This window comes from Melozone crissalis, unplaced genomic scaffold (assembly GCF_028551555.1).
Source record: "Melozone crissalis strain CALT ecotype California unplaced genomic scaffold, PUWL_Pcris_2 ptg000132l_1, whole genome shotgun sequence".
Classification (NCBI taxonomy): domain Eukaryota; kingdom Metazoa; phylum Chordata; class Aves; order Passeriformes; family Passerellidae; genus Melozone; species Melozone crissalis.
In genome coordinates, this window is record NW_026535905.1 from 2,051,542 (window position 1) to 2,074,609 (window position 23,068).

Here is a 23,068-nt window from a genome sequence, read left to right on the forward strand (position 1 = left end):
GCCAGCCCCTTTCCCCTGTGCAGAGCCAGCCGTGGCATTTGCCCTGCTCAGTGTCCTTTGGGAGGTGCTCAGGATGCTGCAGAATCCAGCCTGGTCCTTTTGCCAGGGTTGTGTCCAGGAGAATGTTGAAGTCATGCAGGAAAGAAATGTTTGTTTTGTGGTACGAGCCCACGTCTGTCCCCTGCCAGGTCCTTCCTGGCCATGCTCAGGCTCCTGCAGGGGAGGGTCCGTGGCTTCTTCTTGCCTGTCTGATGCAGGGAGGGCAGTGGGATTTACTGGGAATTACTGGGAATTACTGCCTGTGGATGCGAAGCCGCAGCCTCCGCCGCAGACCTGGGAAGAGACAAGAGACAGTGTCCATCAGTGCTGGCCCCTCTCCCAGCTGTCCATGCCCTGCTGGGCTGTGCCAGGGCTGGCCCCTCAGGGTGGGGGCAGCAAACTCACGGTGCAGGCGGTAGGCGGTGGGCACCAGGCTCAGCAGCAGCAGCAGGACAGCAGCAGCCAGAGGGATCCAGACCAGGGGACTGCAGGGACCTGGGGACAGGAGAGCACTCAGCACCTGGCACCGCCCTGCCCCAGCAGCCTTGGGGCTGGGGAAGGGAGGAAAGCAAGGCCCTCAGAGGGGTGGTGAGGATGTGACCATCACCCTGGGGTGACCTTTGAAGGATGCACCATAGAACCACAGAGTGGGTAAAGCTGGAAGAGAGCACAGTGGGCCACCTGGGCCAACCTCCCTGCTCAAGCAGGGTCATCCCAGAGCACAGGGCACAGGACTGTGTCCAGGTGGCTTTTGCATATTTTTGATAAGGGATGTGATGGTGTTCTCAGGGGTTCTTGGATTGGGGAAGAGATGAGGATCTGACTCCATGTTTCAGAAGGCTTGATTTATTATTTTATGATATATATTACATTAAAACTATACTAAAAGAATAGAAGAAAGGATTTCATCAGAAGGCTAGCTAAGAATAGAATAGCAAAGAATGATAACAAAGGTTTGTGGCTTGGAGTCTGTGTCCGAGCCAGCTGGGCTGTGATTGGCCATTAATTACAAACATCTTACATGGATTAATCACAGATCTACTTGTTGCATTCCACAGCAGCAGATAATCAATGCTTACATTTTGTTCCTGAGGCCTGTCAGCTTCTCAGGAGGAAAAGTCCTAAGGAAAGGATTTTTCATGAAAGTTGTCTGTGACAAGGGAGACTCCACAACCTCTCTGGGACACCTGTTCTGGTGCTCAGTCCCTCTCACAGTGAAAAAGGCACTGCAGGGAACTTGACTGTGAGGTCATGAGACCCTAACCTGAAATCCATCCTGCCCCTAAACCTGTGGATGTGCCAGGGAATCCGTCCTAGAGGCAGAAGTCTGTCCAGAGCAGTGTGTCCATGTGTACCCAGACAGCCACTCCTGCAGGGTGACCCTGTGGTGGCCCCACTCCAGGACAAACCCCAGCTGAGCCCTCTTGGAGCTCACAGAAGTTACCCAAGAGCTCAGCAAAGCCCTTTTGCCAGGAGCTGGCACAGTGCCATACCTTCCCTGCTGGCAGCTTTCCTTTTGGTTGTGCGTGGCAGAGGCTTTTTGGACACTGGTGTCTGCGTGGTCTTTGGAGGCAAAACATCAACTGGGGAAAGGAGAAAAGGAGGGTGGTGAGTGTGGCAGAGACATCTCCAACAGCAGCCAAGAGAACCAGCCTTGAACCAGCCCCCAGCAGTGACCCCTCACTCAGAGGGGTGAGCTTCACCTCACCTGAGCCTCTTGGGGCTCACAGACGTCACCAAGAGCTTTCAAAAGTGTTAATCAAATAATGTACCAGGTAAAGAAGGCTCGTGCAGGGAAAACCCCCAAATTTTCTTCAGTGACATTTGCTGCCAAGCATCATCTCACCAGAATTGCACAAAACCATCGGTAAAACCATTTCAGCAGCACTGAAATGTTTGAAGGGATGCATGGATTTTTTTCCTTATTCACATTGCTCTAGTCTTTGCTCAACACTTGATTTATTTTTCCCTGATAAAATGAGGGTAGGATTTATTATAGTGTATCTAAATTCAAATGGAACATATTTGTTTCTGAATAAAGTTGGCCAGGAAAATATGCCAGTAATGTCATTAAATAGCTGCATGTCTGACTGCTCAAACCATATTTATTCAAAATTTTAGGTGATTGAAAACTATTTTTTAATTCAAAATTTTATTCAAAATTTTAGGTGACTGAAAACTATTTTTTTTCCTGTTTCTACCCAGGATGTAAATTCTTACAGAAACTACCATTCTTTTACATGAGAAGATGAGACATCAGGGCTCTGGGATTTATCTGGACAACTTCTCCCTTAAATGATAATAAACTTAGGGAAAAGAAACTTAAAGACAATTTGTTTTATCATGAGAACTAAAAGAAAATATCCAGCAAAGCCCGAGTCTTCCCAGAGCACCTGCTGCTGTTTACTTTTTAATTGGTGTCCTTGATCAAGCTGCATTTCAATCCTGTTTTTCATGCTTTGCACAGAGATATGTGCCCAGCTGCTAAAAAACAATTCTCCTTTATCTTAAACCAGCTTTTCTCTGAGCCTGCAAGAATCCAAAAGGGATTTCTTATCCAGTTCAAGGTACAGAGTGCATTTGCAAAAAAAGCCCAGAAAAACTGGGACACTGGGTCCCCTTTAGAGCCAGAAGTGGCATTTTGGTTAAATACGTTATTTGTATCTTAGTTAAATAAGTTATTTGTCTCCCTAAAAGTCTGCAAAAATAGAGGCTGAGTCCCACTTCAAATGCATTCTTTTTTCTGCATCAACTACTGCTCTGTGGTCAAAGGGAAAATGGGCTGAAAAGAGCTTCTGTATGCCCCAGATGTCTGTAAAGCCTCTCTCCTCCCACGACACCTGCAGAAAAATGTTATTCCTGTTTGGATCTCCCCAGGAATAGTTGGCTGTGAGCTTTGAGGAATAAATCCCATTTCAGTATTTTTTTTGGAGGATGGTCTTAAAAGTTCCATCAGATCCACCCCAGAGGTTTCAGGGGTGATGCTTTCTGTCCTTAATGCTGCTCTTGTCACTTGGAGTGAGAGTGAGGGAGAATTATGGGATGGAAGGACCTGTGAGCTGAGCAGGGCACACATCCAGCTTGGGGAATAAATCCCATTCAGTTTTTTGGGTTTTTTTTTTGAGGGGGTGGTCTTGAAAGTTGCCATCAGATCCACCCCAGAGATTTCAGGGGTGATGCTTTCTGTCCTTGGTGCTGCTCTTGTCACTTGGAGTGAGGATGAGGGAGAATTATGGGATGGAAGGACCTGTGAGCTGAGCAGGGCACACATCCAGCATGAGGAATAATCCCATTTCAGTACTTTTTTTTAGAGGATGGTCTTGAAAGCTGCCATCAGATCCACCCCACAGAGATTTCAGGGGTGATGCTTTCTGGCCTCAGTGCTGCTCTTGTCACTTGGAGTGAGAGTAAGGAAGAATTATGTCATGGAAGGACCTGTGAGCTGAGCAGGGCACACATCCAGCCTCCCATCCAGAGTACAGCAGGGAATGAGAAAAACACAGGGCATGGCAATACCAGGACTTCCCAAGGAAATCCTCGAGCACTGGGAGCAATGCTGTGCTCAAGGCATGCCCACAGCAGAGCAACTGCTGATGGCAAAAGGACTATCACACAAAGCTGACCCAAATTTTAGCCATTTTCTGTATTTTCTGCAACTGCTGATGGCAAAAAGGACTATCACACAAAGCTGACCCAAATTTTAGCCATTTTCTGTATTTTCTGCATTTTCTGCAACTGCTGATGGCAAAAAGGACTATCACACAAAGCTGACCCAAATTTTAGCCATTTTCTGTATTTTCTGCTTTATCCGATCTCAGAGACAAAACCCACAGCCCCAGCCTTGCAACTCAAAAATTGGGAAGAATTTCCCAGGTTCATCACAGCTATTGGTGGCACATTTTGGAAGCCCGAGGGTGCTGCTTACCCACAGTGAGCTGTGTGCCAGTGCCCAGGAGCAGCTGGGAGGACTGGGACACGGAGCAGTAGTAGATGCCGCTGTCTGAGGGCTGCAGGTGGCTGATGTGCAGGCTGTAGGAGCTCTGGGACCTCGCCTCATGGACACTGAACTTGTCCTGCCTCACCTCTGGGCCATAGGTGGCTCTGCCCATTGCGTTGGAGAACAACAAGAACTGGAATTGTTGCCTCTCCTGGCTCCAGCGGTACCAGTAGACCCCGGCGTGCTCCTTCTTCAGGTCACAGAGGATTTCAGTTTTATTGCTGGTTTGGGTTAGAATATGCCCTGGAGTTTGGGCTAATAGCAGAGTTGTATAAAAACCTAAGGAAAAAGAGAAACATACAGTTATTATTTTAATTTCATTGTTTTTCTTTTGTGCAAAGTACAGATTTTCTTTATGGGTTCAATAAAATCACAGTAGACACACAGACCAGAGGGGTCACACGAGAGAGAAACAGGAGCATTTTTTATCAGGATGCTCCCATATTCCCTCAGACGCCTTTTTGGGTTCCCCAGGTATTGTTTTGGCCAGGCCAAATTATACAGGCAGATTTTCTCTGAAATCACTCATCTAAGAAGGAGGCAGACTGACAGGGAGAGGGATGGAGGGATGGTTTTGAGGGTCTCCTGGGGGCTGTATGTGCAGGGAAGAGCGTCCCTGCCTGCCCCTGTGAATGCTCCTCTCCTGCCCTCCTTACCTTTCTCATTTTTCAGACATTTTACCCCTTTTTCAACAAATTTTAGTGCCTCTTAACAGATTTGCCATATTTTTCTTCTTACAGATACAACACCAATAAACATTTAAGGGGCAGAAAAAGAGACCAAAAACATGCAAAACATGTCAAAATGAGCCAATTTGATATTAGTCTTCAGACAATAATATTTTTCAAAGGAATTTTGAGACATGGGGAAGGAGAGGGAGTGAGGGGCAGCGGTGGGGTTCAAAGCTTTGGTTTGGCATCACATCTCCCTGTTTGGGCTTTGCAGCTTTGTGGAAATTATCAGAGTCTTGTTTGGCCCAGGCAGATGTGAGGGGTGTCCTTGTGGAAAGGATAACAGGTAACTTGTGATCCTTGCTGTTCAGCAAACAGTCCTGCAAAGCTGCAGATACCCTGAGCCCGAGTGAAAAACAGCCCTCTGCAGATAAGGGCACTCCTGCTGCCCCCATCTCTTTCCCAGGCGTGTTTTAAAGTTGTGCAAAAAGCTCAATAATGTGTTTCTTGTCTTTTTTTTTAACTTTAAAATGTTCCTTTTTCTTCAAAATCTGAAGTTGCTTACAGCAGTTTTTTCAGCCTCATGCAGGCCCTGTGGTGTGGGGATGGATGGGCACCACCCAAGAACATCTAAAGGCATTAATGTGGCACAAAGTCCTGATGTCTGCCATGTTCCCAATGGGACAGGCAGAGGAGAGGGCTCTGGTGGCTGACAGGGGTCCAGAGCCTTCCTCTATCCCCCCACCAATGACCCCAGTGCTGCAGAACACTAACATTGTAATGCCAAAATTCCAGTGTTGCACAGCAGCTGCAGCATTTCACCACATCCTCTGGCTCTGTGACAGCATTAATGTCTCTTTTTATTAAAATATATAAATTTAAGGCTTTAGAGAGGTTTAAGTTCTCTCAGATTAAGAAAGAATTAAATTTAAGGTTTAAATTCTCTCAGATTTTGTCCTGGCAAACACCTGTGTGGTTTTTCAGGGGATGAAATGTGCGTGGCCATGGCACATGGGGGCTTCAGGGTCTCCTTGAGTGCCCTGAGGTCTGGCTCTGCTGGGCATGGGAAACAAAACTCTCCAAGAAAAACTTATCTTTGACCTGTTGGAGACATTGTTATATAAGTCAGAAAAGATAAGAAGAGATTCTGGAAGATCTCAGCTCAGCGCCAGTGGTCAGCCAGGAGTGAGCTGGGATGGAGACAGAGAAGAAAACTCATCCTCAGTCATACCTTCAACCCCAAAACCTCTCTGTTCCCTTTCCTGGTGAATATTCAAGGGGACCATGGGGAATCATGGTGCTTGGCCAGACCAGCCTGCAGCAACTTAAAAATTACCCCTTTTCCTATTGCATGGGCAAAGCAAACTCCCATTTATTGAGGTTTTCTCAGTGGGTTCCCCACCTTACAGATTGATAGGATATCAGAACCTGTAAGGTAGAATGGTTTTATAACACACCAATTCCAGCTGTGGCCCTTGGAAATACTCAGTCTTTGGATGATTTAGAAAATTTGGGATGTTTGTCACCTTTGTGTTACACTGGCAGTGGAGATTTTAACTTCTCCATTAGCAGCTTCATCTGCACTGAGGAGTAAAAATGCTGTGGTGTCTATACCACTATGGACAGAATATAGAGTAGAGTAGAATGGAATGGAATGGAATGAAATGGAATGGAATGGAATAGAATAGAATAGAATAGAATAGAATAGAATAGAACTACTTCAGTTGGAAGGGAACCACAGCAACCAACTGGTCCCACTTTCTGACCAGTTCAGGGCTGACCAAAGCCTAAAGCATGTCATTAATAGCATGATCCAAAGTGATTTGAAATAGGCAATAATACCCTGTAGATCTCTACTGTGATGGTATATTTAATCTGCCATCATCCAGCTGCTGGAGTGTGGTGGGGGAGAGGCTCCAGCAGGATTTTAGGTGCCCTCAACCCCTAGGAGATGTGTTGCTCTTACCTGGGATCTGGAGGCAGATGCAGAGATGGAGCCACGGCCGGGCCATGGTGGCGGACTCGGTGACAGAGGGGTTTTGTGCCAGCTCCCCCTTTCCCTTCGCTGTCACCTCTTGGTGGCAGGGCTGGCTTCCCCTCAGGAAGTCCTTGCCCCTCTCTGTGCAGATCTCTCAGCAGCAGCTGCCAAAGAGCAGCACCTGGAGCCTCAGCCTGGCAGCTTCTTCTGTGCCAAGCCCCAAACCCAAGAGTCCGTCAGGGCAGCACCTTTTGCTCTTCTCCAGCACTTCTCAGGGTACCTTAAATCCTCTTCAAAAAATGAAACCAAGAAAACTCACTGGTTTTTAATTTCTTCAGATTTCTTCATATTTCACCACTTAGTTATTCCTCCTTCTTTTAATCTACTTCTATCAAAAATTTACAAATGTAGGACCATGGCCTTAAAGATAAAAGAAGGAAAGCGTGAATTTTGGCTGGTTTTCCCCCTGTTGAAATAAAAAAAGCATTCAAGACAAGGAAAAGATGCAGTTTGATCTGTGGAGTTGTTTTCTACAGCAGAATTTATAGCAGGTGTTTTTCTCTGAAAAATGCTGAACACCAGACCAACCCAACATAAAGCAGAGATGTGAAGCATCACGGAAAGCTTTGAAATCAAGAGCAAGAAACCTCAAACAAATTTGTGGCTGAAAAACCACAAAAATGAGGAAATTCTGCTGGGGCTTTCCACCTCAGAGCATGTGCTGCTTCGGTAGCTGTGACAGCATGCAGCTCATAGGCAGAAATATTTAAATGATAAAGTATCAGAATGACTTTGAAATGTCTGGGAGGAAGAGGTTTGAAGCACTTGGGGTTTAGGATTCAAAGACAAGTACATGAGGTGAAATTACACAGATGAACTGGTGTCAGCAGACTTCAATATTTTCCTGTTTGGGAAAAAAATTGAAATTATTTTTATTTGCTGCCCTCTTGGCTGCAAAGTGACATTCAGTTTTCTTTTCTGTCCCTCTCATGCAGATACTTGTGGTCCTTACAATGCCCAGCATCTCCCCAGAAAAGGAAATCTCACATGGGGGCACTGAGAAACCTCCTCCAGGGTTGAGCTGGCAGAGGAATAGGAAAACCAATATTGCATCTTGTGCACTGTGAGCTTTTGGTCTGTTTTATACCAGATTCTTCCGTGCTGCTGTAACACATCCTCTCCCCATTTCTGTTTAAATTAATTTCCTGCTCAGAGCGGGTTGCTAGCTGCAAAACCCTTGCCACAAAACACTCATCTGCTAAACTTTAGGGTGGGCTGAATTGCTCCTTAACTCTTTCCTGGCAGGAGAAGGCAATTTTAGTGTTTTCAAACCCATTTCAGTGCTTTAAGCTCTTGTTTCCAGAGCTGAGCCCTTGATGTGGGTCGCAGCAACACTTGCCTCTGCTGTCCTCACCTTCTGCTCACCTGTCCCCTTTTGTTTCACATCACCCTGAGATTGGGCCCTCCCTAAAATGAAGTGAAACACTTCTTTTTATTGAGGTGGGGTGGCAGGGAGTGCTTGTTATGAGAAATGCCACTGCAAGGGAATTTTCCCTTCATCCCTGTGGCGAAGTCAGTGAGGTGAGCCCCAAATGCCCAGCTGCTGCAAAGGCTAAATCCCTCATTTCCACTGCTGCTGTCACCTGGAGCAACTTCTGGCTGCCTGGCCAGGACAAGAGTTTTTCCCAGAGGTGGCTTCTGCCATCATTACAACTTTGGATATGGGGGTGTTACACTGGGATGACTCCCCAGGACATTACAGCAACTTTTGAGAAAGCACTATATATGAAATGTAAAAGCATCTTGTACTGGAATATAGATTAAATATAAATTTTAAAAATTGCTGTTTATACTCAGTGAAGCTGTTTACCAGTGGCCAGGCTGTTCTCAGGACTGGCTGTTGCTCCTACAAGCAAACATCTTGGAGGAGGGAAATCTTTGTCTGGCAGCAAAGCTCTGACAAAAATCAAAGCACTGTGTGAACGTGCAGGAGGCAGCTGCTGTTTGTAACATCCCCACATTGTTTGGGGCTGCTGTCCTGGGAAGAAAAGGGGAGGAAAGAAGGGTGTAAGTTGATCTTATCTGTTCACACAAGCAAGATTTGCCAGTGACCTTGCTGAGGAATAGCAGCTCCTCTAATCACCAGTGTTTGGCTAACGGCTGGGCAGTGCTGGGGGGGAAATTGTTGAATTTTGGTGTATTTGTGCTATGTAGCTGCACAATTTCCAGGGGAATTTTGTCCTTTTTCTGAAATTAAAGACAACCATCTCTGTCCGCACCCCAGTTATGTCCCCTGTGAACTCATCCTAGTGGGAAACAGCCCCTCTTCTTTTTTCCAGTTTGTATCCTGTCCACCTCACCATGCTGAGATTAATTTCCGGTGCTTTCACCAGTTTTCTGCACTTTTTACTCTTTCTTTCCCCCCCTTTTATGAATTTCCTACAATAAAGTGTTTGTTTTGGGGGGCTAGAGCAAAGCATTGGTGTAGAAGAACAGGGTTTAGAGCCAAGAAGCAGGACCTGGCTGGGGTTTCATATCTGTTAAACTCCCATGCTGCAGAGGAGGTTAATTGCAGCTGAGCTGTAAATGCCTGGCTAGAGAAAACAGCTACCACAAAAATAGAGAAAAAAATCATTCTCTCAGTGCTTTTGAGGTTAGAAGGACTGATTTTGGGGGTCAGGGAAGGCTGCTCAACCCCCAGGCTAGTCCAACACAGTATGTAGAAATAGGGGCTGCTCTGGGGGTAAAGGGGTGCAGGATTGAAACTCCCTGGGGCTCCGGCAGCTGTGAACACTTTTTTTCCTTTTAAAATTTTTAAAAAATCGTTTTATTCTAGTGGAGAGTTTAGTTTCTGGAGTACTTAATTAGAGGTAAAAGCAGTAATGAAAATGATAGCATTTTCACTGAGTGAGATGATTGGTACCTTTTTCTGAGTGTAATAGCAGAAAAAAAATCACCCCAAAACCCCGAAACAAGTGGGCCAAATTTTCTAAACTTCTCCAAGCTAAGATGTGGTTTGTATGGTGAGGTTGGGGGGGGGTCCATCTGCTTTTGCAGGTGCAGATTTACTGCTGCAATTCAGCTGATGCAATATCACAGCTGAGGCTCCTGACATCTCATGGGGTAACCCCAAGGTCCATGTCAGTGTATGATGACCTGCGCTGTGGCACAGAAAAATGCTGCTTTTAAAGACCAGAGGCCAAAATGGATCTAAATGATGATTTGTGTGAATTTTCCTGTCATTTCATCCCTCACTGGCAAATAGATCTGTGCTTGAGGGTGGTTTGGCAGGACTGTGTTTGTTACAAGTGTCAGGTGTGAGCTTCATGTGTGATCTCCTCACTATGCCCAGGTGCCAATGGGGTGTGCAGTAAATGAGGGGGCCATGGGGGGATCTGGAAGGATGGACAGCCAGAGGACAGGCTCCAGCTCTCCCTCTTCAGGACATTTGGTGCAAGCAGGAGTTTAGTGTGAGCCACGATAATCCCGGACCTCCCCTAACAGATAAGGCAGTGCAGGTGCTGCCGTGTGATCTCAGCTTGCCTAATCAGTGTCGAAGAGGATAAGGAAAGACAAGGAAAGTGTCCTTGGGAAGGCAGCACACGGAGGAGGAAAAGCCACCAAGGAAGTAAACACAGGTGTCACCAGCCCCAAACAACGACCTGCCATGGCTATAAAAATCACCAGGCTGCCACCTCGTCACCACCTTCACCTTAAGGGTGCTGGATCTGCTGGACCTCTGCAGAGACCATCTCCAGACTCCTGGGACTGCCGGAACGCTCAGCCGAAGATTGGTGAGATCTCATTATTGGGCTCCTACTCCGTCTCTCCTTTGCTTCACCCGCTCCCACATCCCACATCCCACATCCCTTCCCCTTTCCCTCCCGGGAGCCGGCGGCTCGCGGCAGCTGCCGGCCCGGCCGCGGCCTCCTGTTCCTACCTTCCCCTTCCCTTGTGCCCAGGCTCGGTGTTCCCACCTTCCCTTTCCCTTGTGCCCAGGCTCGGTGTTCCCACCTTCCCCTTCCCTTGTGCCCAGGCTCGGTGTTCCCACCTTCCCCTTCCCTTGTGCCCAGGCTCAGTGTCTCCCCGGGGGCCTTTCTGGAGAGGTGGGTTGTGGGGTTGTGGGGTTGTGGCCTTGCTCTGTGGAGGGGCTGAAGGAGTTGTCAGTGCTGGTGTGTTATGGTAGTTTTGCCCTGAGTTGGAGCGGTCTCAGATCTTGTCCCCTTTGCTATGATGAGTGACATTGTTAGCAGTTGGAAGTTGGAGCAGTTTGTGCTCCAGAAGTGTCTCCCCCCAATTTGGTCACCAGGGTCTTTCCAGGGCCCAGATGCTTACCAGCAGCTGTGCCAGCAGTGGGAGAGCTGGTCGGAGGAGAACAAAAAGCCCAAACCCACTAACAAGTGTAAGAAGCGAGCGGCTTTGCAGGGTTTGCTGATGGTAGGCAGGGAGTTGTCCAAATTGCTGAAGGAGGCTCTTGAGAACGTGCAGACCTTGGAGAAGGACAAGGAGGAGCTCAAAGGCCAGGTGGACAACCTGCGGGCAGAGGTGCAGGGTCTGTGTGGGGACTCTCTGCGGAGCGCGGTGGAGATAACCCGGCTGGAAAACAAGCTGGGCTATGAGAAGCTGAAAACGGAGGAGCTGAAAAAGGAGGTTGGCAAGTGGATTGGGGAGACCCACGACGCGCAGAGCGCGGTGAGGGCGGTCCTGCAGGATGTCCAGCGGGACCGGGGCACTGGCCCTGATCACAAGGTGTGCCATGCCAAGATCCAGGAGCTGGAGGCAGAGCTGGGGGTGTCAAGGGGCATTGTGGCTGCCATTAAAGGCAAGAGGACTCAGGTTGGGACTGGTGATGGGGAGGACTCCCTGGACTTGCACCCACCCCACTATGATTATGAGGATGATGTGTGGGGTGCTAACAGCCCCACCAGGCCGTCCCCCTATGCTCCTCTGCGGGAGGAGGTGTGCCAGCTGCAAGTAGGGGAGGCAGAGGCTTCCAAAGATAAAAAGGTCCCCCACGATGAGCCAGTCAGCCATGTCCCACTCCAACCCATAGACACCAACAGGGCTGTCCTCTGGTTTACCCCTGAGCAGCTTAAGACAGTGGGGAAGATGCTGGGGCCGCTGACAAAGGAGACAGCAATTAACTGGCTGTCCAGGGTCCAGCGTCTGCCCAAGTGCCAGAGTGGCAGCTTTGTGAGTGACCTGATAGACATTGTGAGAAAGTCCATGAAACCAGATGATTTTGCATCACTGCCAGGGGATGTGCAGATGGGCAATGTCCCGGACATTAGGGATGTCCAGCTGGCCGTGCTGAAGGTGTTCTTCCCAGAGGTCAACCCCTTAGTGCTCTTCCACCAGGAGAAGCAAAACCCTGAGGAGAGGCCCGATGCCTATGTTAACCGTAAAAAGATGCTCTACCAGATAGCTGGGCTGCCTGGCTCAAAGAACTCCCCCCCTGATTTTGACAAGCTTGAATTCAAGCAGCCTCTGGTGGTGGGGCTGACACCCCCACTGCGGGTGATTGCTGGTGGGGATGCAGCCAAAAAGCCTCTGTCAGAGCTGGAGCAGATCCTGAACCAGAATTTTGAGCTGCAAAAGCAGGCATTCCCAGGGTACACGTCAGGGGGGAAGAAAGGGAAAACCTTGGGCATGCCTTTCCAAAATGCAGGGATGAGAAAGATGCAAGGAGACAACCGAAAAGATCCTGACAGCAAGGGGGGGATGGGGAAGGAGAACCAGCAAGGGCTCAGGTTTCAGAAGTCTAACGCTTGGCGGGCTGAGCTGAGGAAGCGCTTGCTAAAATATGAGAAACCGGAGGACATTGATGGCTTGCCGGAAGCGGAGCTCTTCAAAAAACTGGCCCTGTACGAGACCAAAAAACCCAGCAGCTCCCACCTGATTGACCCGGGGGCTAAGGCTCAGCAATAGGGCTGCCAGGCACCCGCATCGCCCCTTTTTGTGGCACCGATTAAGACCGATTTGTGGGGGCGCCTGATAGTTGATACAACTATTGGAGGGGGGGTGCTTGGACAAGTGATGTTAATTGATACTGGTGCCTCTTATTCAATTCTGAACATGGCCCCCGGCAGAGCCGGGATCTTCCAAACCTCTGAAATTATTGAACTGACAGGGCCCAACGGCCAGAAATCCTCAGTGCCCTTCACAGGGCCCATACCCTTTGAAATTGGGACTGCCAAAGGGTCTGAAAAATTTGGGAAAATAGAAATGAAAGGAAAGCCAGGAATTTTAGCCATCTCCACACTGACAAAGATGGGGGTGGTGGTGGACCTGGCAAACCAAGCGTTGCTACATTGCCCACAAATTGATTTGCCTGTCATCCCGGCAAGCCACAGGGTGATGTCAGTGAAAGCCCCTGAGATCCTGGTCCATCCTGAGTGGGAGCCCCGGGTGAAACGGGTCACAGAGCAGTTCCCCCAGGTCTGGGCAAGGAGCAAGCTGGACTGTGGGCAGACTGATGCTGCTGTGTCCATCAAAGGGCCGGATCCGCCTCCTCAGCTTCAGCCCTGGTACCCGGCTGAGGCTGAGGACAGCTTGTGGGACACAGTCAAAACCTTGCTGAACCAGGGCATGCTGGTGGAGCAGCAGAGCACCAGCAACGCCCCAGTGTGGCCCCTGAGGAAAGCTGATGGGAAAACGTGGAAGCTGACAGTTGATTTCAGCACCCTGAACCAAGTCACCCCGATGCAGACCTCCACGGTGGTCAGGTACCCCAACATCATGGCAGCCATCTCCCGGGGCTCCGAGTGGTTCTCGGTGCTCAGCCTGACCAGCCCATCATTTGCCATCCCCTTGCACCCCGAGTCCTGGCACAAGTTTGCCTTCACAATTCGAGGGCGGCAATTTGCTTTCACCAGAGTTCCCCCGGGTTTCCACAGTGCCCCTGCCATCTGCCACGCCCGCGTGGTGAGGATGTGGGAGCAGGTCAGCCACAGGGAGAGCGTGCTGTCCTGTGCTGGGGATATCCTCATCCACACCCGGACCAAGGAGAAGAACCTGGAGGTGCTGGCAGAGGTGCTGGGGGCTGTCCAGAAGACAGGCTTCAGGATCAGCCCCACAAAGGCCCAGCTGTGCTGGAAGGAGGTTTCCTTTGTGGGGGTGACCCTGGGGGAGGAAGGGCGCTCACTGGAAAAGCAGAGGGTTGAGCTAATACAGAAGATGTCAGCCCCGTCTGATGTCACCACTCTGAGGTCCTTCCTGTTCCTCCTGAGGTTGTGCCGTGAGTTCATTGAGAGCTATGCAGAGAAAACAGCCCCCCTTTGCCACCTCCTGAAAAAGAACACCCCCTGGGAATGGGGGCCAGAGCAGGAAGAGGCAGTGAAGACCTTGAAGGAGAGTGTGGCACAAGCCCCCACGCTGGCACATCCCTGGGGGGACAGGCCCTATGTTCTGCAGCTGGCCAGCACGGGCATGGGGCTGCAGGCCACCCTGGGCCAGCAGCACAGTGCCAAGCTGCTCCCTGTGGCCCACGCCTCGCGTCTCCTGATGCCAGATGAGCAGCAGTTCAGTGACTACGAGAGGGAGGTTCTAGCCTTAACCTGGGCCCTGCAGCACTGGGAGTACCTGCTGGGCTCGGCCCCAGTGCTGCTGAGGACCTCCTGCACCCCGGTGAGGTACCTCTTGTTGGGAAAGGGGGATGAGGGTCCTCTGTGCTGCCCCAGGATGGCCAACTGGGCGCTGGCACTGACCAACAAGGAGGTCCCCGGGGACCTCTCCCCTGGTGCCTACAGGGTGCTAATCAGTGCAGAGATGGATGGGGAGGAGCTGGGAGTGTCCCTTACTGACCCCAAGCCACGGAGGGCACCCCTCTTTGAGAGCAGCCTCAGCCTGGAGGAGGCCAAGGAGAGAGGCTATGCTGTGTGGTTCGTGGATGGGTCCAACTACCACGAGGAAGGGGTGCCCTACACGGGCTATGCCGCTGTCAACAGGGGCACGGGGGAGGTGGTGAAGGGGAGGTGCCTGCCACACTCCATCCAGGCCGCCGAGCTGGTGGCCGTGATGGCTGCCCTGGAAAACACGCCCTCAGACAAGCCACTGGCCATATTTTCAGACTCGGGTTGGGTGGTGCGTGTGGCACTGGAGTGGCTGCCCCTCTGGAGGGAGAGGGACATGCAGTCTGCTGATGGCAAGCCTGTCACCTATGCCAAAAAGCTGCTGTACCTTGCCAGGCTGGCAGAGCAGAGGGCGTGCCCGGCACAGATCATCAAGGTCAAGGCCCACAAGAAGGGAACAGAGGAAGCCAAGTGGAACAAGGAGGCAGATGCCAAAGCCAAGCAGGGTGCCAAGGAAGGGCTGATGTGGAAGGCCAGCAAGGTGTCAGAGAATGGCCCAATGTTTGTGGCTCCCAGCAGGCATTGGGAGAGCGTGGATCTGGTGGGCTTGCAGGCACAGGACCCCAGGCTCAGGGAGTTAGCGCAGGGCAAGGAGTACAAAGGGTGCAAAGTGTGGAAAGACATCTCAGGGCTGATCCTGGCACAGAGGGAGGGGGCAGATTTCCCAGTCTGGGTGGTGCCTGAGCTGGTCCGGACAGAGCTGGTGGCCCTGGCTCATGAGCAGGGGCATCTGGGGACAGACAAGACCATGGTGAGGCTGCAGGGTGCTGGGTGGTGGCCAGAAATGAGAGAGGATGTGGAGAGGTATGTCAGCAACTGCCTGACCTGTGCAGCCAACAATCCCGATGCCAAAACAGCCAAAGCCATCCTGGGCCACCAGAGGGCTTCTGGGCCATGGAGCAAGTTGCAGATGGAGCTTATTGGCCCTCTGCCCCAAACAGCCCAAGGCAATAAGTACTGCCTAGTGGTCAGTGATATCTTCACCAAATGGGTGGAAGCATTCCCAGCCCGAAACAACTCAGCCAGTGCAACTGCAAAGATCCTGGTAGAGCACATCTTCTCACAGTGGGGCATCCCAAAGGAGATCCACTCAGATCATGGCCAGCGCTTCATCGGGGAAGTCACAAAGGGGGTGTGCCAGGCCCTGGGAATCAAGCAAAAACTCCACATAACAGGGCATTTCCAGAAGCCAATCTCAGCAGAGGGGCCCAACCAGTTACTGAGGACAGCCCTGAGGAAGCTTGTGAGCCAGCAAAGGAAAGACTGGGATCATAAGCTCCCACTGACCTTGCTGGCACTGAGGGGGTCTCTGGCATCTCAAACACTTTCCCCCACAAAATTTCGTCCTGCAAGAGACCCGAAGTTTCTGGAGCACTGGTGGCAAGGAGGGGAGCCCCCAGATGAAATGCAGCCCCGCGTGCTGATGGACAGGTGGGTCCAGGACATGCTGAGGACGGTGTCAGCCACCTACCACCAGCTTGCCTCAGTGCAGGAGACCAGCATCCCTAAGATGGATAAGCAGCTGGGAGTGCTCCTGCGCCCCGTGGAGTGGAACACAGGGGACCTGGTCATATACAGAGGGGTCAGGGAGAAGAACCAGGTGCTGGAACCCCAGTGGCTGGGGCCTGTTAGGGTTGTGAACAAGGCCAGCCGCTCTGTGTACCAGGTAGAAATCAGAAAAGGGGCAAAAAGGCAGGAGAAATGGTTCCATTCTTCACAATTAAAAGCATGGAAGGGAAACTAACGGGGCTGGAGAGGCCTCCTTGCTTATGTTTTGCAGATAAAGGAAAATGGAAGGCGATTGTGACCAGCGGGAAGGGCGATCTTCGTGGCATCACCAGCCCTGTTTGTGCTGCGGGGAAAATGCTTTCAAATTTGTGATTGCAGGATTTACTTTGCTTTCTGGTATGTGCATAGTGCTGAGCACCCACTGTGTCCAACTGACCCATCAGCATCTTGGTAAAAATGTCACTCATTCTCACTTAGAAAGGCACCTTGACACACAGGCCGCAGCTCAGCACAGGCTTAGGAGGCACACAAAAACTGGGACTGATTGGCCCTGGTCCCAAGCTTACATAAAACACACAGGAATCATGGGATTAAATTCTAACAAAGGCTTAAATTTGTCAACAGTGGTTATGCATGGGGCAGAGGTGTACTTGGAAAATGAGTGGGGCTGGGATAGCACAAACAGACTTCCACAGCTGCTGGGAAAGGTAGGACAGCAAATAAAGGTGGGGTGCAGGGTAATTAATGGATCCACTCACCAGCGAGTAACTCAAATCTCTGTCATTGAAATAAAAACTAAGAAGAATCAGAACAAAATCTGTGCTGTGGAGAATTTGGACTGCTGGTACAATTTTACTTTGGTCCAGCCAGTCTTTGTGGTTTGCCTTTGGGCACACAACAGCGTGGGGCTGTCCTTTAAATTTAAGATCAGCACCACAGCACCCTCATTTGCTGCCATTAAGATCTCAAAGTGCCATTTTTTGGCCTGGCATGCACCCCGTTATGTTGAAATTGGCAACCAGGTAAAACTGGAAATTAAATACTCCCAAGAAAGTGTTGCTGACCCAATGCAAATTAATGGCACCACCGTGACTGTCACAGCCCCTGACAGCCACAAGTGGATCATTCCACTGACCTGCCTCTGTGAGACCAAAACACTTGATAGATCTGAATTAGACGTGGAGGCTTCGTGGTATAATCAGGATTATGGACGCTGCCCACACCTGATTATAACCCTCCAGGTGTGGTGTCAAGGAAACCTGAGCATAGAAATGTCCCCCAAACTCGGAGGAAAGTGGTGGATAGGAGGCCCTGAAGGATTTAAAAAAGAATTTGCCATCATGGCTGTCTTGCCCCCTTTTGTTTCCAAAATAGGTCCTTACGTAGTGAAGAAAAATCATATCCAGGAGCTGTTGACAGGGCCTGTCCGGTCACTAAAGAAGGTGGTGCTGTCTCTCTCCACTGTTAACATTTCCTCTGTCAGCCCACACTGTGCCCCTTTCCTGTCCACTCTGCACACTGGCTGGCTGGCCTGGCTCCACAGCCGCTCCCTCCAGGCCGCCCGGGCCAGGAGGGACCTGCTGGCCACAGCCCTGGGAGGAGGAGCTGCTGGCCTGGGCGTCCTCAACAGCATGGACGCTGAAGTCTTGGCAAACAAGCTGGAGACTGTCACCTCGGGTGTGCAGGGCCTCCTCAAGCCCCTGAACTCATCCCTGTCCAGCCTTGGGATGGGGCAGTGGCTTGTGTCAGAGGTGCTTCCCACCTGGGAACAAATAAGTGAGAAAGACCATCAGGTGCTGTTGCGAGCCCTGGGCATGGAACAAAGTAACGTCTCTCTTGCTCTTAGCTGCATCCAGGCCCAGATGTGGGTGCAGAGTGTTGTTGCAGGCATCCTGAGAGACGGTGACAACGGCGTCCTGCCCACCGAGATCCGAAAGATCGTGTGGGACGCGGCCACAGAGAAGGAGCGGCAGCTCCAGGCCTGGTGGAGGCTCGTCAACTTCACCCACGACCAGGCCCTCAACGCGGTCATTGCCCACGTCCTCACTGTGGCAGAGGCTCGCATTGAAAAGGTTTACCCCATCGTGGCCCTGGGAGTGAACACCAACGGGTCTGTGGTCTACCCCCTGGAGCACCGCGTGTGGGCCAGGGTGTCTGACGGGAGGTGGGAGACGGTGGATTTGGAAGCCTGCATTTTGGAGAGGGGGCTGGGATTCATATGCGAAGATGATGCCCTTAAGGCGAGTGATGTGTGCTTTGACACCAAAGAAGGGGTGTGCCACTTTGAGATCAACCCCCAGAGCAGTAACAGAACCATGTTAGTGTACGTAGGGAAGGGCTGCGTGTGCTTCAGAACGACGTGTAAATACGTGCAGATTAATGAAGCTTATAACCAGACTGTGTTTAGCGACTCAAATATGTGTGCTTGCAATGTAGCTACTATTAGAGGCTGTGATTTTGTGTATAAACCACCCGTGTTTACTAGCCAGTTGCTAATCAGAAACTATACCTTGTATCGTAGAATAACCCCGACCCCCATCGGTATGGATTTATCACTTGTAAAAGAAATGTTAGAGCATGCAGATTTGCAGCAGCTGCTAGAAAATGCCAAGGCCCAAGCTAAAAAGATCCTAATAACGGTTCACCACGATGGTAAAGTTATAAAACAGGTCATGGAACGAATTAAGAGGGCGGGAGAGCACCACTGGTGGGAAGTTTTTTTTGGCTGGTCCCCCACGGCCACTGGCATTTTCAACACGCTGCTGCACCCCATTGTAGTCATCCTGCTGATGCAAATCTGTGTGTGCTTTGCCATGGTAGCCACTTGTTACCGGATGAGGCAGGTGAAGCTCTGCTTTGATAACCAGGTGAAAGGAGCAGGGCTGGCCAAGAGCCTCCTGAAATAGTCAAGGGCAAGACTGGGTTGGCCTCTGTGTTTGCCACCAAGAAGATCTTTTGGCTCCGCTGTTGGCTGCAACCCAGTAGGCGTTGAGCGGTGGGGACACACGCCATGCCAGACCTTGATGACAGGGATGGCCTTCTCTGTTACCAGAGGGCCACCCAGGAGGGGAGGACAGGCCAAGCAGCCTGCAGATGGCATGAGTCACAGAATGGCTGAGGTTGGAAGGGACCTCTAGAGAGATTTCATTTAGTCTGAACCCACCTGCTCAAGCATATTGCCCAGGACTGCGTTCAGCTGGGCTTTGCCCACCTCCATGGATGGAGACTCTACAACTTCTCTGGGCAAACCTGTTTCGTTGTTTGATCACCCTCATAGCAAAGAAGCAAAAGTTAGCATAAGTAGCTTGTTTTTGAACTTCCCATCCCCAAATAGTAATGTTAAGATGCTGCTCTTGTGTGATTTAAGAGTCCTTAAACCAGGGAGATAGGGGTAAGGAAAGCCATGGACACTCTTGGAAGGTTGTGGTCTATTGCAGCCCGAGACACATGAAAAGTCTCTGTTTCAGCCTGCACGTTCAAAGAATGAGTTGGAGTTCTTCATTTCTCATCTCAAGGTTTATTGTATCTTATCTATAAAAATTTTTCTCCTGTGTGGAGAGCCATGAAGGTATACAGTTATCTGTTCCCAGGGAGCTAGCTTTTCCCAGACAGAGTGCTTTGCTTGTTATGGGAAGACTGTCTGAGAACCTTATTGTTTATAAAATCAAGCCTGGGAACTGCTTTAGGAACTGCTTTACAACTACCTTTTACTTTTCTCTCACTGTATACCTTCATGTCTCTCCACACTCCTGCCTTGCTGAGGCCCATCCAGCAGGACAGTTCCAGGCACTCTGCCTGCCCCCGGGGCGGTGCTGTCTCTTTATGCTACAAACTACATATACAATGTTTACAATAACTTCCCAATACCTATGTTAAACAGTGAGCTTCTACTCTAAACCAATCTAAAAGTGCCAGCATCACAGCAGAAGATGGAGGTAAAGAAGAAGAAGAACAAAGGCTGTTCACACCCAAGTCCTAGCATCTTGTCCCCAAAACCCCTATTCTAAAACCCCCAAAATCTACTTTTTCAATTAGTGATGATTTTATTATTACACTACTTCAACTTCTGTGGCTTTCAGGTCTTCATACAAAGCTGGTAATTTGCTCCAGGGGTCATAATCAAACCCACAGGTGTTCTGGGCTGTGTGCCAGGGTCTCTGAGCCCCCTGGCAGGGGTCCTGGCCATCCTGGACACCCAGAGGGATGTACTGAGTTCCAGCAGGACACTGTCTTTGGAAGGAAAGAGAAGTAAATTTAACACCTGAGCTTGGAAAAGCACCCATGGAAGACAGCAGGGGTGTGAGCAGCCTCAAAGACTTGGAAAGATGATAAAAGATGAGCAGAACAGAAGACCCTGTAGTCACCATGGACTTTAAGGAGCTGAATCCACATGGACCTTTGCAGCATCACCTCCAGGTTCCCAAGACTCCCAGCACGCCTGGCCAGCGGATTGGTGAGATCTTGTTTTTGGAGCCCGGACTTCACTGCTTTGCTTTGCTTAGTTGTGCATGTACTCAATAAATCTGTCTGTTAGAGAATGGGCTGTCTGTTCCATCACTGCCTCTCACTCACTAGCCAGGCTTGTACCCTTGGCTACCCTGGGAAAGAGAAATCCTGGTTAAAAGACAGAAATATGGGTTTTCCCCCCTTCTTTCATAACCCCAGATCTCTCACTTGCTTTTTTGTCTGCAGAATATTCACTCAAACACAAAGATTTCAGCCTTGGCCTGCAGGATGGGGCTCTGAGCTGATGCACAAACTCACACCCCTCTCTCACTCTGCCCCTCCTCACCTGCATCTCTCCCCTGCCTCTGAATACAGAAAGAGCCTTAAAATACACAAAGGGGGTCTCAAACAATTTTAAAACATGGGCAATTTCAATAATTAGATTAACTACCTCATTTCCAGGCCATGTTCAATTTAATCTCAGAGGTGCTGCACTCTCTGAGAATGGGGCAGGGGGTGGGGGGTTACACAGACAAAAAACCCTTTGCAATTTAGGTTGAAATAAATAGATAAAATCCTTTAATCCAGCAGAAACCAAATGAAAACTGAGAAATAAATTTAAAACCCACTTTTCACAATCACTGGGCTGAGAGGTGCAGAGAAATATCATGGTGCTGCAGCATGGGTGTTTTAAAGAAATGCAAAACTTTCATAAAGACACTTCTCCTTAAAAATATACATTATAACTGAGCTCATGAAAATATAAATAAATAAATCATGGTTTAAACCCACAGAAATCAATTTTTTCCCTCCAAGAACCACAAACACACCCTTTTCACAATTGGGATGCGAGTTTGAGCTCTCCCTTCACCCCTCCCACCTGGCTGGGAAAGGGCCATAACCTGATCCCCTCTATGCTTTGCTGCTCCCTTCAGTTTCCCCATCACAAAGCCTCACAGAAAGCACAGGGTTATTTTGGTTAAAGCACCTTTCTTACTTGCTAGCACCTCACATGTTTCACGAGAACTAATTTCCCAGTGATTAATTACCCTTTAACACAAAGCCTTTACCCCTTACACCACAGAAAATTCCCATTATCCACTCTTCAGTCCCACACATGAGCCCTGGGATGAGGGTATAGCCATAGGGAAAGGGTTCCTACAGCTACACACAGCTTTTGGCTGAGCACAGAGCCCTGCACGTGCATCCTCTGCAGCTGCACCGAGCTGCTCCCTCTGCACAGCCAGCTCGTGTGTGCATGTGGGTTGGGAAAGTTCAGAAAAATGATGAAGTTTCCCCCCTTAACTGCCATTTGTTTATCACCACAAACCAAGGAGGGCTTGCTGCTCAGTTTTCACAGCAGCAACACCACTGCTGTGGCTGTGACACACTTGGGGGTGCAGCCTGGGGACAGGACTCCAGGATTTGTCTGCTCTGCTAGCAGTTTCAGTAGATGCCAGAAAAGATTCTACCCAAACCTGCCTGCTCTTCTGAGTCAAGTGGGTAACACAACTGGATTTATTCCCTGGTCCTTTTGTCCCTATCCTCTCTGCTTTGGGGCAGAGTGGACTCTGTGCAGCACTTGTGAGCAGTGGCCTGTGGAAGCCCTCCATCCATCCATCCATCATCCATCCATCATCCATCCATCCATCCATCCATCCATCCATCCATCATCCATCCATCATCCATCCATCCATCCATCCATCCATCCATCCATCCAACCATCCATCCATCCATCCATCCATCCATCATCCATCCATCATCCATCCATCCATCCATCCATCCATCCATCCATCCATCCAACCATCCATCCATCCATCCATCCATCCATCCATCCATCCATTATCCATCCATCCATCCATCCATCCATCCATCCATCCATCCATCCAACCATCCATCCATCCATCCATCCATCCATCCATCCATCATCCATCCATCCATCCATCCATCTTCCATCCATCCAACCATCCATCCATCCATCCATCCATCATCCATCCATGCTCTGCTTCCCTCAGCTCCAGCTGGGCACATCAGAGAGGCGGTTTTCAGTTTTCAGCTCCAGCCTAGTCTGGCTGCCTCTGTGTCAGGCTGTGAGAGGGTCACTAGCCCCACTGACCTGGCCCCATGGCAATAATTCAGATTAAATTCTGAAAATCAGGGGTTAAGGTGCTACTGAGAAGCAGTTTTGACTCAACCTGAACAAAGTGATGTAAAAAGAAGCCTTGGTGGAACCTCAGACCAGCTGGGGACCCCTTAAGAGTCTAAAAAAATGCCCATAAGGGACAGAAATATACCAAACACATAATTTAAGACAAGGTAAGTGCTGGTCTCTGGATATATCTCAGGAGGAGGCTGCAGAGAAACCTCTCTGTTATTTCTCTTGATACCTGGTGTGATGGACGTTTCCTGCTGCAGCAGAGGATCCTGGTGGATTTGGGAGGTGGCCTGCAGTCACACAGAGGTGCCACAGCAGCTCCTCACTCCATTTGGGCAGACACAGTCTCCAAAGCACAGGTTAGTGGTTATCTGAGATATCAGATCATGGCTGCAGGGGCCCATCTGCAGAGCCAGCGCTGGG

General features: G+C 50.0%; 1 protein-coding gene across 1 annotated transcript; it reads right to left on the reverse strand.

Moving 5' to 3' along the window:
- Positions 1 to 292: 292 nt before the first annotated feature.
- CD8B (CD8 subunit beta) lies at positions 293 to 6,811 on the reverse strand. The gene is made up of 5 exons (XM_054293287.1): positions 6,674 to 6,811; positions 3,965 to 4,315; positions 1,533 to 1,622; positions 445 to 534; positions 293 to 333 (listed from the first exon to the last, which is right to left on the reverse strand). Exons 1-5 carry the CDS (start codon positions 6,717 to 6,719, stop codon positions 293 to 295), a joined length of 618 nt encoding a protein of 205 aa, XP_054149262.1. The 5' UTR covers positions 6,720 to 6,811.
- Positions 6,812 to 23,068: the final 16,257 nt, after the last annotated feature.